Source organism: Notamacropus eugenii, chromosome 1 (assembly GCF_028372415.1).
Source record: "Notamacropus eugenii isolate mMacEug1 chromosome 1, mMacEug1.pri_v2, whole genome shotgun sequence".
Lineage (NCBI taxonomy): Eukaryota > Metazoa > Chordata > Mammalia > Diprotodontia > Macropodidae > Notamacropus > Notamacropus eugenii.
In genome coordinates this window covers 610,353,843-610,371,235 of record NC_092872.1, presented here as the reverse complement: position 1 = coordinate 610,371,235, position 17,393 = coordinate 610,353,843, and the positions used below count along the sequence as shown (strand labels likewise).

General features: G+C 36.7%; 1 protein-coding gene across 1 annotated transcript in view; it reads left to right on the top strand.

Moving 5' to 3' along the window:
• Positions 1–17,393, top strand: part of PINX1 (PIN2 (TERF1) interacting telomerase inhibitor 1) — a 119,596-nt gene that overhangs the window by 3,525 nt on the left and 98,678 nt on the right. The window contains exons 2-5 of the mRNA XM_072634842.1: positions 1,510–1,619; positions 4,289–4,381; positions 6,264–6,342; positions 14,488–14,580. Of these exons, the coding sequence (XP_072490943.1) occupies positions 1,510–1,619; positions 4,289–4,381; positions 6,264–6,342; positions 14,488–14,580 (375 nt within the window). The remainder of the gene's footprint in view (positions 1–1,509; positions 1,620–4,288; positions 4,382–6,263; positions 6,343–14,487; positions 14,581–17,393) is intronic.

Here is a 17,393-nt window from a genome sequence, read left to right as displayed (position 1 = left end):
AGGTAACATAATCTGACTGACTAGCAGTATATTTAGACATCAAAATAAGTAAAGGGTAATTACCACCACCAAAACAAACAAAAAACCCCACAGACTTATATTGCTTATCCCCCTAATTTTTTTTGCTCTGTGGCTGCTTGAAGTCACATTGAGTTTCCTAAAATATGCAATGTAATGCTGTCCTAATTCTCTAAGTTACCAATCATTGCAGGGATTATGGGATTATTAGTGAATTTCTAAAGGTGACATTTTTGTGCATCTTTTTAAAAGAACATAAATATCATATAGGCCCTTTTAAATTGTAATTCTGTGTCCTTTTATGTGCCTGTCTTCTGAGGAACTTAAAAACGTCTCTGTGTAATATTTCATGTTTATAACTGTCCTGTAAGATCACAGCCATAAAGCTAAGTGAGATCCCAGAGGCCTTCCTGTCCAAGAATTTCTTCTACCACTTCCCCAACAAGTAGTTATTTAGTCTCTTCTGATGTGAGGAAACCCATTGCTTCCTGAGGCAGCCCATTCAGCTTTTAGAGAGGTCTGTTAGGAAGATTTCCATTAAGCGTCAGCTACCTATCTGTAACTCTTACCCAAAGATCCTAATTCTGCTTTCTGGGGTCACTATAACAAGTCTCATCCTTCTGTATTTCAGCCCTTCAAATATTCAGAGAGAGCTATCATGTCCTTTGTGAGCCTTTTTGTTTCCAAGGTATTCTCCCCAAAAGGGGGCTCATTTCTCAGTGGTCCTTATGTAGAATCTTCTTTAGTCCTTTCACCATCTTTTAAAGAATCCTCTTCTGAACATTCTCCACTTTGCATAGTAATGTATGGTACTCAGAACGGAATAGAGTATTCCGGATAACAGCCAGACCCAAGCAAAGCAGAGCTGGTGACACCTCCACTCTGAATATTGCCCCTCCTAGTGCATCATAGTAATGGCATGTTAGGGTTTTGACACCCTTGTCATTCTGTTGATCCATATTGAACTTGTAGCCCCAGATCTTTTTTTACAAGAACTGTTGTCCTGCCATGTCTGTATCCCTGAAGCTAATTTAAAAACAAACAGGCAAAAAACCTAGTGCAAACCTTAACATTGAAAATTGACTTATGTAAGGGAGAGAGTTGAACTTTTAGTTCTATGACCCTGTAACTGATGGCCCCTTTTTCTTTTTAAAGAATTCAAGCTTTGATCTACGTTCACCTAGTGATTTATCCCTCCTCTCCCCAATAGTCTTAGCAGCTGTACCTGACAGTGTGCTGACCTATCAGTGATGAAAGCCAGAATGTTCCAGTGTATGTCCCTCATTTGTTGGCAGTTTGTTTGGCTGCGATTGTGAAACTGGGACAAAAATCAAGTTCTTTTGACAATTCAGTAGTGTTAACATATCTACCCTGTGTCAGAGAGATTTAGATTATATTTTAAAATTTTATACTGTATGTATTTACATGTCTCATTTAGCATTTCTTTGTTTAGACATTAAGTTACTAAAGACGCATTTCCATTGTTTATAGCTCGGCGGAAGCAGAAATGGTCTGCGGATCCAAGGAACACTGCATGGAGTAATGATGATTCCAAGTTTGGCCAAAAAATGCTGGAGAAGATGGGATGGTCCAAGGGAAAGGTATTTTAGAAAAAAATAAAAGGAACCTTCAGCTATGAAAATGTGATTTTTCATGCTTCCAGAATACTCTATGTAGTTGCCAAATTGATATTTCTAAAACACTGATCTGATTATGAGACTCCCTGCTCAAGAATTTTCAGTGGTTTGCTATTGCCTCTAAAATACAATATAGCACAAATTCTTCAGTTTGGCATTCCAGCCCTTCACAGCCTATTTCCAACCTCTATTTTGAAGCCTTTTTCATACTATTCTCCCCTCCATTCCTTTCCCATCCTCCACCCCACCCCACCCCACCCGTCATACTCTGCATTCTAGCCAAACTGGTCTCCTGGCCATTCCCTATCCATGGTATTCCAGCTCCTTTGCATACCTTACTTTGAGCACCCTCTCTGCTCACCTCCACTTCTTGTATTAGGGGCTATCTCCTATACAAGGCCCTTCCTTATCTTCTTATTGGTTAGTGCTCCCTGGCCAAAATTTGTAATTACTTATCCATGTGAATGTTTTGTCCTCCCATTAAATATATGCTCTTTAAAGGTAGGGGCTATTTCAGTTTTGTCTTTGTGTCTCCATCCCTGATGACTAGCATAGTGCCTTGAGCATAAACTTTTAATAAATGTTTACTGAATAGAAGAATATTTTTATTCCTTGATTTATAGATGTGAATATATTTATGTTCTTGGTCATAGGTTAAGAACTGATTCTGGACAAGTCACTTAACAAATAGCTTATGAGAATCTCCCCCCTCCCCCCCCCAAAAAAGAAATAGAGACAAAATCTAGAGCTTCCAGGTCAAATAAAAAAGTACTGTATGCAGCTAGAAAGAAGTAATTCAAGTCCTGAGGAGTCATAGTCTGGATCATATGTGATTTAGTAGCCTCCACTTTGAAGGAGCATAGTGCTTGAAATACAGTATTCCAGACCCCCCCCACACACACCCACACACACTCACTGCCAAGAATGACTTACTCAGCACAGCTGAATATTGTTCATAATCCTATAGGGGAGAAAATGAATCTTTAATGAAATAGAGAACTTTGAACTATTCCTGATGAAAAGACCAGGGCTGCATAGGAACTTTGAAGTGCAAATACTAGTTAAGGAATAAACAAATATAAACGGCTAATCTACTCTTGGGAGATAATATATGTATCCCCTCTGAACCATCTCATCATCAGGGGTCATGGAGGGAGTCATTCTGTTTTAATGATCTTAAAAGAAGAATGCAAAGGGAAGGGAAAAGGCATACACTGAGTGGGGAGAAGGAAGGCAGATGTGATTGGTTACTGTCCTTGACCTCAGAGAAACTAGGAAGACTTGTATGAACTGATGCAGAATGAAGTCATTAGAACAAGGAGAACAATTTATATGACAGCAATATTGTCAAGACCAGTTTTAAAAACTTAAGAACTCTGATCAGCATAGTGACCAACCAGTTATTCCAGAAGACTATTGATGAGCCGTGCTGCCCACCTCCTGAGAGGCAAAAGGTTCAGTACAACATGAGAGGTGTGTACAGATGTTCATATAATATGCATTGTGTACATATAGACACGTGCACATGCAGATAGATAGGAAGGACATGGCCAGTTTGAAATTCTGTTCTGTTTGACTGTACATGTGCTTGTAATGGGTTTTGTTTTTCTTTTCTCATTTGAAGCAAAGGTATGAGAGGGAGAGAGTATTTTTGTTGATTGAAAAAAATAAAATTTAATATAAAAAATCTTTTGCTTTACTCATGGCTTTAAGTCGCTTAAATGAAAGCATCAGTACCTTCTGGGAGTAGTAATTTATTTATCCTGAACTCCAGTTAAATCTGTGCATATATTTTTTTTACTAGTATAAGAATGGACTGTTAACCTCTTCTGTGTTGTCCTTAATTATATACCAGAACTTAAATGGACTTAAAGACAGAACAGATAGTTGTACTTTTAATTTTATACCCGATTTCATTCATCTTTTTTTTGAGTCTTCCTAAAAAATATGTCAAAATAAGTATATGGCATTATTTATTTTAGGCATTAGAAAGAGTTATTTACCTGTGAAAGCATGCTTTAGTGGATAGAGTGCAAGATGTGGAATCAGAAAGATCTGAGTTAAAATCGTGCCTTTAACATTTACTGGCTATGTGACCATTAGCAGGTCCCTTAACCTCACAGCTTTTTTTCCTCATTTGTATAGTAAAGATAACTCCTGTAGGATCTACCTTAAAGAACTGGTGTAAGGCTAAATGAATTGATGTCCATAAAGTCTTTGCAGATTTTAAAGTGCTATGTCAATGTCAGCTGCTCTCATTTATCATCATTGTCATTCTCATTATGTGGCAAGCCTGTCATGGATAGAGAGCCAGCCTGGGTCAGGGGGAGTCAAGTGCTGCCTCCCACATGCTGGCTGTGAGGCCTCTAGGACTCTTGGTTGCCTAGAAGTTACTGATCCTCATTGAAAGAGGTAGTTTCCTTACCAAGAGTTTGCTTTACCAGTGAAATCATGGCTCTGGTTTAAAAAAAATAATTTTATAATTTTTTGCATAATTTCTTAAATTTATAAAGTGTTCTCAGACTGGACAGTTGTCTTATAAGTGAGTTGTCAGTCATTCAGAACATCTTCAGGTATAATTATTAATTGATGTTTGTACACAGCATTAAATCCTCTTTATTTTGTCTCTGTAGGGTCTAGGGGCTCAGGAGCAAGGAGCCACAGAACATATTAAAGTTCAAGTTAAAAACAACCAGCTTGGACTGGGAGCCTCAGCCAATCACGAGGTAAGCAGTATTCCTACTGTGGCCAATTTAAAGCTTTTCGTTAGGTTGCTTAGGCAGTTACTGATGATCACAGTGTTGTCTTCTATCCAGTTTGTGTATTAACTGCAACTCATTTTGAATCTAGGTTCTTTGCCACCTAAGACATTCTGACTATTTTTCCTCTACTGACCCTTAATCCCATTTGATGCATACTCAAGCAATGGAAACTAATTTTGATATTAAATAAAATTTGATATGGGGCAGCTAGGTGGTACAGTGGAGGGAGCACAGGGCTTGGAATTAGGAAGACTTATCCCATGAATTTAAATCTGGCCCCAGACAGTTACTAGCTGTGTGACCCTAGGCAAGTCACTTAATCCTGTTTGCCTTAGTTCCTCATCTGTAAAATGACCTGGAGAAAAAAATGACAAACCACTTTAGTATGTTTGCTAAGGTCACAGAGAGTTGAACATGACTAAAACACCTGAACAGCAACAATAAAATTTAATATTAAATCAAAATCTTAAGAAAACATGGAATTGGATCTTTTTTCTAGAGAAAAAATTCATTTCAAGTCTAGAGTTATTGTGGCATAGAGGATAGAGTATTGGGGTTATTGTCAGGAAAGACTGGATTCCAGTCTTCTCTATGTAAAACTTATTAGCTATATGACCATGGGCATGTCACTCACATCTGTGAGCCTCAATTTTTTCATCTGTAAAACAAGGATGATAATAATACTTTTTAGTAGCTACTTCACAAGTTCACACAATTCACTTGTGAAGTTTAATTGAGATGATGCATGTACAGTGCTTTGCAAAGCTTAAAGAACTATGTAAAAGTCATCTTTAATTATTAATAGTAAATTATTCTCTTATTCTTACTGTTTCCTGTGTTCCCACCCTTCAGCCCAGATCATTGAAAATTGACCTTTTTCATCGTCAGGACACTGTGAGATCAGTGTGACTGCCTGTTGATCTTGCTCAGATTGGTGCTAGTCCTTGTGCATATGTGGCCAACTGGCCAATATGTCACTTCTTTGAATGCTTTGGAAACATGACTTCTGTGTCTGAGGAAGCTTTTGAGGAGAAGACCTTATGGAGTTGTAAGATAAAAACTATAAACTGGTTAACTACTGGAAAACAGGATGAGACTTTTCATTGCTGTTTTTGTCGTGTTGGAGAAGGTTGCCAAGTATCATAATAGGATCATAGGTATAGAGCAGGAAGGGCCCTCAGAGGTCATCTCATTCAGTCATTTCATTTTACAGATGAAGAAACTGAGGCCCAGAAACGTTGGAGGTTGCTCCCCAGGGGCCCCTCACCTGGTGGGTAGTACACTCAGATTTGAACCTAAGTCTCACACGTCCACATTTGTTGCTGTTTCCATCACCCTGTACCGATAAGTCTTCCTCCTTAAATTTGTCAGTCAGTGATGTCTGGTGGGAAGTTTTTATGAAAGTTTCTAGATGTAGGCTAAATTCCTTACATTAGTTACTTATATCAGTTATGACATTGTGATTGGGCCAGAGCAGAAAACTGAGATTATTGTAACTGAAGTTTTGAGTCATCTAGGAACATCGTTCTGTTTAAAAGGATAGACCCCCTTCCCCAAAAAATTAGCTTAGGTCAGTAATTCTGAATGTTTGTGATCGCAGACAAGTTAGTACTTTTATTTCCTAACAAGCAAAATGAGGATAATTTCTGCACTACTTTTCCTGAAAGCTTCTTAGGAAGATCACATAATACGTGTAAACACTTTATGTTCAGTGAAGCCCTAAATGTTAGCTCTTGTCGTCATCATCATCTTCATCATTAATATTTATTGTTATGCTTTACATTGATAGTATAGTGAAATGCCTGTTGAGCAGGATCATTCCTTACACATTATGTCATGTTCACAGGACAATTGGCTGGCTCCCCAAGAGGAATTTAATCAACTTCTTGCTGAATTGAACAGTTGTCATGGACAAGAAAAAAAAGGTATGGAGTCTTGTCTCTACTTCTAGACACTAAATTTGTAAGATGGATTCTGTCTTAATTCTATTGGCATTTGTAATGTTTTTATTTGTTATTGTTATAAGATAATCCTGATGATAGAAAAATTTCTCTTAGAAATATTTTAGTTCCTTAATGAACTTAATGAGTGTAGATTGAAGCATATTTTTACTTTATTTTTCTCAGTTTTATTTGTATGTGTATTTTATTTTGCAATATGACTAATATGAAAATGTTTTGTATGACTTAATATGTATAATTGGTGCCAGATTGCTTGACTTTTCAAGGGGTGGGAGAGGGATGGGAGGGAAAGAATTTGGAACTCAAAACTTTTAAAAGTGAAGGTTAAAAATTTTTTAATTAAAATTGGGAAATAATGAAATAATTAAAATATATTTTTGAAAAAACTGAAAAAAAGAACCATGGGGGATAAGAAAGAATTCTGGGGAAAATAAAGGAAATATTTTAGTTCTTCTGTACATGAGAATCCGATTTTGTTTAAACACAAAAGAGTTTTTCCCACGACAATAAGCAAACAGGTTCACAAAAAGTAGAATCAGTATTAGAAGAGAGAAGATGAACCAGAAATAATATAATGGTTTTTTAATGAAAACAGGATTGTGAACAAAAATTTAAAAACTGCTAGCAAGCCACAAAGCAGAAAATAGAAACTGGCATTGTAAACTTGTGACTTGTTGTTGTGTTCACCTTTTTTTGAAAAAGACCATAAGAGAAATGATGACATGACTTGCACTTGACTTTGTTTTGAGTAACGGAGATCTGTGCAAGGTCACCAGCTTCATTTTCTTCTCCTGAGCCATCTGGATCCAGTGACCAGATATTCATCAGGTTGACTGGAGACTGCCCAGGGTGCAATGGGAGACCTTGGCCTTTCAGGCTAAGGCTTTTTAGGTAGTCACATAAAGTGAGGTAATACCCACTCAGTCAGGGGATAGCTCCTTTAATTAGAAAAGGAATAAATAAACAAACAAATAAATCAAGCTGGGAGGAGTGGGAGCCTCAGATTATTGTTTTGACCAGAAACTGTTACTATTAACATTCACTCTAAGCCAAGAGTGTCCAAAAACAGCCTTTGAGTAGAGCTTGGGCAGGGACCCCTGGTTGTTCAATCTATGGGCTTCAGAGTGCACTGGGTCTAAGGTTTTAGGGAAGGGAAGTGAAGGAAGGAATCAAGCCAGTAAACTCCAATAAACCCCAAGTTGAGAGAGAGGATGAGCTAATTTACCTAACTAACTGGGTCCCCATTCAGGCCATTCACTCTACTCACAGTTTGTGTTCCTCTTTTGTTTTCGAAGAAGACCATGCCATCAGAGAAATGATGATATGATTTGCACTTGACTTTGTTTCGAATGAGGGAGGGCTGTGCAAGGTTGTGGCTTGTAAAGATTTTATAGAAGTGTTAGAGTTTACTAAACATTAGATAGAAAGGTAGGAGACTGGGTAAAAAAAATATTTCATAAACTGTCAAATTTATTTGAGTTGCTTTTGTTTAACAGTTGCCCTTTGTTCTGACAGATGCTTGTGTTGGAGCTTGGGTGGTTGATGTAAAAACAAAGCTTTGCAGCCTTAAATCAGGTCCTGGAGTATAATTGCTTCTTTTTTGGACTTATATCCTGAGCACTTAGCACAGGACCTTCTATTTAGTAGATGCTTAATAAATACAGTGCTTGTTGACTGAATGATTGATAATACCATCTGAAAATGAGTTCTTCATTAGGAGTCAAATTGTTATGGTATAATAGAATTTTGTTCCTCTGACTCCATTGCTATACATTATTTTTCTAGCTGTAAGAATTGCAAGAGTTAGAGATGAATGAAAGCTTATCTTGATTGTCTGTGTTGTTAATTGGTTAGTGAAGAACTAGTCTAAAACCCACTAAGAAAAAGAAATATGCCATCTAACACTGTCTTCCTCAGAGTCTTTGAATCATTTGGGTGTTGTTGGGGTTTTTTTTTTTTCTGATTTTACATTTACTTGTTTTTTTAAAATTTGTTTTATTTTCAATTCATGGAACAAAACAAGCATTTCCATAACGCAGTGCAATAGAAAAGATGATTGCATATAACATTGCAGATCTACCATGTACAACTTGCTATTCCCTCTAAATATGCAACAAAGTTATCATATAAATTTCCCTTTTTTACCTTTTTTTCTCCTCCCTTCCCCCCCTCCCCTAGAGATGGTTTCTATCAGACACAAGTTAGCATATATATGTAAAATTATTCTATACATACTTCTATTTATCACTTTTTTCTTTGGATGCAGGTAATATCTTCACATGTCCTTTATTTTTAAAATATTAAAAATGTGAGGTTTTGATGGGGCAATTTGGGAATTTGGGTAGGTGCTTCTGGCAGAACTGTTTGGAGCGCCAGTGTAACCACAGCTGAAAGAAAATTTCATGGCAGATAATCATGAAGAGCTTAAGCTCTCTCTGCTGATCTTTGCCATAAAAGTAGCACAAAACTCAGTAGTTTTTGGAAGCGTCTTTGAAGCTAGATTACCCAGAAACCAAGTAAAAGAAGAATTCCTTAGAGATGCTGAGGTTTTCCAAGTGCTCCTCTTTGGAGACAATATTATAGTGCTGATTGCCTTAAACCTCAGAATGGTACATATTCTCAAAGAAAGCTAAAGTCTCTCAGATGAAATTGGACCAGTAATTTACAAGGGAAAAAAAATCATTTGGCTGAGTTATGTAAGTGCATATGTTTCAGAACATGGTATACAGCAGTGGTTCCTTAACATTTTTTTTCTGCAAACCCCTTTCAACAACAACAAAATGTATAATGATTTATTATACTACTCATAATATGTTTTTAGGTTTATGAACTAAGTGATTACACTGAGTAGTGTTCATTTTTTTCTCCCCATTATATAATTACTTAATATAAAATTTTATTCTAATTGTGATCATGAAAACTCTTAAGTATAAAGTTAATTTCAAGATATTAATATTTTATGTGGGACATTCTGTAAGAATTTTTAAAAGTAATCCATCAAAAATTTTAAAAAGTAATCCAGCCATGAGACTGGATTAGGTGGTACAGTGGATAGAACACCAGGTCTGGCATCAGGAAAACACCTGAGTTCAAATGTGCCCTCAGAGACTTACTAGTTGTGTCATTTAATCCTGTTTGCCTCCATTTGTCATCTGAAAAATGGGCTGGAAAAGCAAATGGCAAATCACTCCATTATCTTTGTGACCTCAAGGGAGTCACAGTCAGGATGACTGAACAACAACAATCCAGAAAGACCTCATGCTTTACTATTACCTGCAAGATTTCACATTACATTCCTTTATGAAGATTTTTGTTGTGTTTTTTAAAGGAAAAGGGCTTCATTGGATGGCATCGAAAGTTAGGCCAGGATATGCTGGTAATTGTTGCGAACAATTAGAGTATGACAGTGCTTGGTGTGAAAGTGAAGCTACAAGCAGGAGGAAGCAATGGCTGCTGCCTTTGCATTTTCAGGAAGAGCTTATATTTGGGGGTAGTAGTATCTCATGGAAATTAGATGTGGATCTGTGGATTTGAATTTGTATATTTGTTACAGCTAAGACCCATGTAGTAGATTTACATTAATCTCAGTATTATCTATAGTCATGTTGTAAAAACTAGTCATTTGTTGACTTAAGAAATTCTTTTTGCCTTATTAAGAACTGTCCTCTTGGGAGATCATTGACTGGAAATGGTCCTCTATTGAATAAGGCAAAGTGTGAATTTTTCACAAATTAAAATTCAAGCATGTTATCCCTTACCTGAGAGAATAAGGTCTTGTATAAATTAGAGAAATCCTGTTTACATTAATAATTACAAGTAATTGTAAAAAGTGTAAATGTAATTGTAATTCATTGTGGCTTTTGCCAGTCACTTTTTAAATTTTGATTGAAAATTTAACTCTCAAGAGTTTGATACACAGTCCCTGGGTAAACAGTAAACATTTGGCTTAAACTCTCATGCTCAGATGGTTCGGCTTCCTAGGTGGGTGACTGAATCAAAGAACATATTTGCCTCCCAATTTTTTAATATAAAAATAAAATTATTTTATTAAAGTAATTGAGCATAAGTATTTATTAGTCATTATTTTATAAAATACCAGCTAGAGCAAGGTTAAAGATGTACAAATAGCTAGGTACAAATAAACTCCAATCTTAGTAATTTTTGACTGTTAGCAATTCTGTTACTCTGACCATGGTTCTGTGTCACAACTTTTCTAACTCAGACTATCCTTTTCTTTTTTGGCTCCTTCAAGGGCTCAAGACCCTGACATAATTCTAGACTTTATCAAAACCCTGGTAACTTTTCTTTTTCAGTATTTTTTTAAAATTTGTGCTAATCACTGCAGAAGAAAGTACCGAACTCCTTTGTATTCACAGAGTATTTAGCAGAAGCATGCTTTTTGTGCTCCCTTGTTTTCCCCTTTTTCCTTGTGAAAATGAAGAAATATAGTATGAGACCATGGTGATAGAGCTGAAAGTTTCCTTAGAAGGTATGAGCCCAGTATTCTCATCTTACAGATGAGGAAAATAAGTCCCAAAGAGGTAAAGTCACCTGCCTGAGGACGGGTAGAAGCCCTGAGGTAGGATTGACTCCTGAGTCAAAGCTCTCCACATTATTCCAGTGCCTATGTTTTGTTAATACTCATTGGTCCAGCATTCACAGGGACTTCACTGTCACCAACCCTAAGCTTTCTCCTTTCTTTCTGGTATCTAGAAATCTGCATATGACTACAACAACCTCTCCTTTCCACAACTCCCTTTTTGTTTTCGGCATTCACTAGATGTGACTGTTCAGTTTCAAAGGTTTTTCACAGAATTTTTTTCATAAAATGTAACTTTTTAGGCACATCTAAATGAAGTGTAAAAAAGATTTCAAAACATTGAAATCTCTTTTTTACCCAGATTACAGAATTTGCTTATATTCATTTGTTCCCTATGAAGGGCCTAAAGTCAAGTTACAGATTGTTTTTTAAGCAAAGCGTGGAACAAAACTTGGATTACTGGGTAATGTCTATCCAAGTCAGAGGACAATAAATAACAAATTTATTAATGAGGACATGATTAAATATAACTTGGATTTATATAGCATGTCCCAAGTTTATAAAGTGCTTCTTATACATTCTCTCATTTTCTCCCCTCTGAAGTAGGTAGTATAAGTAATATTACTTACAGGACCCAGGCTCTCAGTCAGTTACTTACTCAAGGTTAAACATTAAATAGCTGATCCAGGACTTCTGCTTTATCCTGGGCCATGTTGCCTCTCAAGCCTGGTTTATATTACCAAGGAAGGTTCTAGCTCCAGTTTCCAAGAAGGTTGAAGGTTCCCCAAGGGAGGTATTAGGCTTCTGATCTGCAGAGTCACAGTAATGACACAGGATGACACAGCCATTAGGAGAGATTAGCTCTGTCTTCTGGCTTTTTCCCTGAGCGAGCCTGTATTGTAGCAGTTAACCAACTGAAAAGTGCAGAGAATACAAATACCACTTCCTTCATTGTTTGTGGGCTATTAAAAAAGACATCAGGGAGCAAAATAAATCCTTAGATCTCCTTTAACAAGATGTTTGCTCATGTTTAAAATACTATTATCTTAGTGGTGCAAAAAATGCACACATTTTGAACAACCTATACTCTCCTTGATTAACTCCCAGTTTCATTCAGGTGGGAGGTGCTTGTTTGGATTGAGGTAAAACAAAGAGAGCCCCTCTGGTCTAGATGTAGGTACGTTCTTAAGGACCCTCTGAAAGGTAGGGAGGGCTTCAGGGACGTAGGAAGCTAAGCGTCTTTCACACCTAACAGAATGGATGCATGTTCAATTTCATAAGCATTTCTGAAACACTATGAGTGAGGTATGCTGCTAAGTATTGAAGGTGAAGTAGTTGTGGTTATACTTACCACATATCAACTATTGATATTCTGGTTTCTCTTCATATAGAGTAAATATTCCTAGTTATGTCCTATTGTCCTTTTTTTCCCCATAAATCAAATATCACCAATTTGGTTTTACTTCTGGGTGGATAGCTTTACCTTGAGCATGAAATTCTATGTCAGTGCCACAAGAGGGTGCTCAATCCATGTTGCCATCAGTCCTGTGTGAACATCTCATAGGATTATGTGTTTAGGCCTGGAAGAAACCTCAGAGGGGATCTTGGCCTGGCCTCCTGTTTCACATGTGAGGAAATAGGCCCAAGAAGGTTAAGGGACTTGCTGGAAGTCACACAGAGTCCAGGATCCAAACCTAGGATCTGTGCCTCCAAAGCCAGAACGTTTCCACTGTGCTAGGCTTCCAGACAGTTCAGGATGGTTCATGTAACATGTAATTAATAGTTGCCCAAGTCTTCCTTTAAGAGAAACTTTGGCGAATGTAAACTGTTATTTTGATTTTGAATATGCAAACCTTTGTCAGAAATTAGATCTACTTATTAACACTATTGGAAACAAAAAAATAGGTTGCAAAAACAGTCTTATGAAGTACTTTATATCAAAAAAATTTTTTTTAATCGAAACAGGCTGATAGAATGATTGAGACTGAAAGAATAGTGCATAGCAGAAAAGTCCTGGCTCTGGAGTTAGAGAATAGTGGAGAAGAGCTGTGCAGCGTCTGCCCGTAAAACTGAATCACACTTTGAATCATAGAATGCTCATGCATGTTGAGATCAGCCTACTCATAGCATGAGGCACCATTTCCTTCAGTTCTATCAAGATGCTACCTTTAGGCAGGCTAGTCTCTGTAAACTGTCACTGTTTGTGGGACACAAAGGAAGGAGTGGTGGTGTACCTATTTCTACAATAGAGAGAAGCCTAACCAAAAGCAAGAGGTGTGTCTCCTGAGTGACAGTGGGCAATAAAAAAGCAACAGGTTGGACTAAGTCTCAGAGATAGGGTTCAGAGGAAATCCATGCTGAGACTAGTTGTCAAGGCCTCCAGGATCATGCTGCCTTCTCACTTCCTGATTGTGTGACAGTAGACCTTATGTTTACTCCCATTTTAAAATAGGTTTCTGATGTCTGGAATTTACTAGGAGCTAGGAGTGAACATAGCCCATATATAGTAAAGTATGTCCTGGCCTCTGAATTGAAAATCACTTATCAGATTTGAAAATCAAAGAAACTTAATAGCTTTTTGATTTTCATTGGTATATTAATTCTGTCATTGAATCCTGGTATGCCACTAAAAGATAAGAGACTGTAAGTTTCAGTGGTATTATTTGATTTACCAAAAAATAAAAAAATCCATAATTGGAATGCCTTTGTAAACTTTAGAGCCAATTGTTCCTGGGAACTAGATGGAGAAAATTTTGAAATTAGTGGATAAGAATTCATTATACACCTTATTAGAAGTGTTCTAAGAAACTATAACTTAGGTTTTTGTCTCTTACTCTTTGTCTAGCTTTGTGATTTTTTGAAACTAAAGCTTATTGCATATAGGTGTGTGACTAAAGGACCCTTATTCTTCCCCCCTCCCTTCTAACCCAGATCTATATTTTTTTGTAAGGCAGAACTTAAGAGATTTCAGTCTTTTTCAGAGGAGACATAATCATTTTCTGCAAGCTATTACTTTTTATAATATACTTTCTGAGACTTTCTATTTCTTGGTAATTACACTATCTAAACTTTAAACCAAGGTTGTTTTTGAATGAAGTTGTAAGATCACAGTGAGAGAAGAGATGCAACTTGGTTTACAGCTGAGGTGTAAAAGTTGGGAAGTGATTAGTTATCTATAAGATTTATATAAGACCTAACTTTATAATTTACATATATACATTCTTATGAATAATAGCCCATATGGCAAGTGAATATCCCAGGAATGGCAGGAACCAGTGAGTTCTGGTGCTAGGTTTGCCAGTAATTTGCTTTGGTATTCTGAATGAGGAATAGCCTTCTTTAGCCACATTTCTTTATTTTTTTAAAGGCTTAATTATGCATTCCACAGACTTTATAAATTTCTGAAGGACAAAGGCTAGCTTAAGTACTTTCTTTACATCATCCATTACAAACCACTAGATATTAATTATAGCACTTATACATTATAGTGCTCTTAAAAGTTTTATATGAATGAGATTATGTAACTTAATAGAGATAATGCTCATTGAACTTTTCTATCTTTATTTTAGATTTTTCGGGTAACAAGGAGAAAAAATCCTTTAGCCTTGAAGAGAAGTCAAAATCCTCAAAAAGACGTGTTCACTATACAAAATTTACAAAGGGTAAGAATAAACATCTTGTTTCATTGATGACAACATAGCTGAACATAGCAGCATTGTTATGGATGACTTGGAAAGTCTGTGACAAAGTGAGATATGGTTCAGAGTCCTACTTTTTGGGCAAAGACATTGACAATTTGAAGTAGTCCAGCGTGGGGCAGCCAAAATAGTGAAAAGACTGGAAACCATGTCAAATTAGAAGGACCTGGTAAAATGTAACCTAGAAAAGAGAAGATTTAAGGGGATGAGGGATAGAATGGTAGCCATTTTGAGTCTTTAAAGGGCTCTCTGATGAAGATGAGGTTAGGCTTTTTGTTCTGTTTGACCCCAGAGGAGAGACATAAAAACAATAAGAAATTGAAGAAGAGCCAGGTTTTATCGATATAAAGAAAATCTTTCAAAGGGAAGGGGTGGGGAGGGAGGGAGGTAAAGAAGTTGAAACTCAAAGTGTTAGGAACAACTGTCGAGTAATGTTCTTGCCACTAGGAAATAAGAAATACAGGTAAAGGGGTATAGAAAGTTATCTGGCCCTACAGGACAAAAGAGAAGACGGAGACAAGGGCAGAGAGGGATGATAGAAGAGAGAGCAGATTGGTGATAGGGGCAATTAGAATGCTCGGTGTTTGGGGGGGGAGGGGACAAAAGGGGAGAAAATTTGGAACCCAAAATTTTGTTAAAATGAATGTCAAATAAATTTTAAAAAAAAAGAAGAAGAAGAAGAAAAAAAAAGAAAATCTTTCTAAAATGGTTAAAACTAAACTGCTTGGTAGAGACTTGGTGTTGGGGCTGGTGCAGATGGGATTTTTGTTCACCTGGGGGTTAAACTAGATCACCTCTGATGTTCCTTCTATGATTCTGATAGAATTTAAGAGTCTTTATCTTCTCTGTTGATTCAAGTGAGTGATCTTATTCCCACAGGTCACAAAATAATTGGAAATGAAAACTTAGCTTCTTCTCATTTCATTCATTTATTTATTTTTTGGAAATGAATAATTTTATTAGACCAATCTTAGAGGAACAAACAAGTCATCAAAAAATTAGGGACTGGGAAAACTTTATCTAGATTGTTTCATAGTGGCATTCTTTAAAACATTCAAAGAAGCCATTTGTTCCACACATAGTACCAACTGTAAAACCAGATAAAGATAACATGAAAAACAAAAATTTTAGACCATTTTTGTTGATGAGTTTAGATGCAAAAATATTAAATAAAATATCAGCCAATAGAATGAAGAAAATGATTCATCATGACCCAGAAAAGATTATATCAAACATACAAGGCTATTTCATCATCAGAGAGACTATCATTCCAATAAAACATATATGTCCAAAATCTTTTTATAAAAGGTGATATCAGATGCAGAAAGCATACATTCATGACAAAAATACTAAAGTGAATAGAGAAAAAGGGATTTTTCCCAACACAATTGTATGTACTTTATACTAACAGCCAACGTTTTAAAGTTGTTTGGAGGGGAATGTTGCAACATTTAGGGTTCAGCTGGGTTGCTCTCTCTCTGCCATCTTGGCTCTACCTCTTCCTATTTAATTAAAAAAAAAATTATAATGCACATTTTCATTGGTATCTTTTGTTTTTATATCACTTAAATTTTTCTCTATATTCTTCTTTCATTTCTTCCAAAGAGCTGTACTTTAAATTTTTAAAAGGAAGTAAAAAGTTCTGTAAAACTGAAAAACACTTCAAAAAAGTCTGACATTATATACAGTGGCATTCACTTCTGCAAAGAAAGGAGGAGGAGGTATCTTTTCATATCTCCTCTTTAACACTGAGCTTGGTTATCATAATTTTGAGTTTTGTAGCATTCACTTCCCATTTAAATTTGTTTGTTTCTCAGTTCTTCCTCATTTTTTTTTTAACATATATAACTTTGGTTAAGTCACTTCTTAATTTTAATTAGTGTTTTGAGGGGATAATTTTCTATTATGGTGAAGAGAATTCATCTCTTTATAAACCCTAGTCGTATTTTAATTATCTACAAAGTTTCATATAAAGCTAATAAAGGCATTCCTTGCCTTTTACCGCTATATGTTTTGGGGACCCATCACATCTAATACATAGTGATTAGAAAATGCCATCTATTTTCCCCTATATGCATCAACCCTGAATTCCTATAATGCTGTACTTCACCACTAGATGGTAGACCCACAATGAGAAGTTGAAATCCTGGCTTTATGTGGAGCAGATACCTTACTCTTGGAAGTGGAATTAAGCTTCCAAAACTAAGGCAAGGCCAAATGGTAACATATGGGCAGAAAAGTGCCTTTGGGGGAGGAAAGATGGAGAATCAAGGGCTGTTGATAACATTTCCTTTATGTGATAACCTGGGGAAGCAACTACTTTGGTGAAGGGGCCAGCCATCCTTACCAATAGCCAACCAGCTGCCACCCATGGGACATGCAAACCTACTCAGGTGAAGCATGGGGTGCCTAGCATGTTCCAGGTGGGTCAAACCACTGTCACTGCCACAGCCACCATCTCCCCTTTGATCCTGTTGGAGACAAGCACAGGTCCCTAAATTCAAAAGTCTCACAAACATCAATGCTTGCAGCCCAGTGCCTTTAACCGTCATCCTGGGAAGCCACCCCTGTGGAGACATCTCTTGCTACCTGCTCCTTTAGGTGCTACTGAAGACCTGGAATTCAGAGTTCTTGCTCTGAAAGTCCTTGGCACTACCAAATAGTTCAGCACCATTTATATTATTATGTCAGTGGAAATTACATTAATGAAGAAACATTAGCTTCGTTGTACCCTAAGGGCCATAGGACTTTTCCTTCTGACTTGTAACTGAAACCTT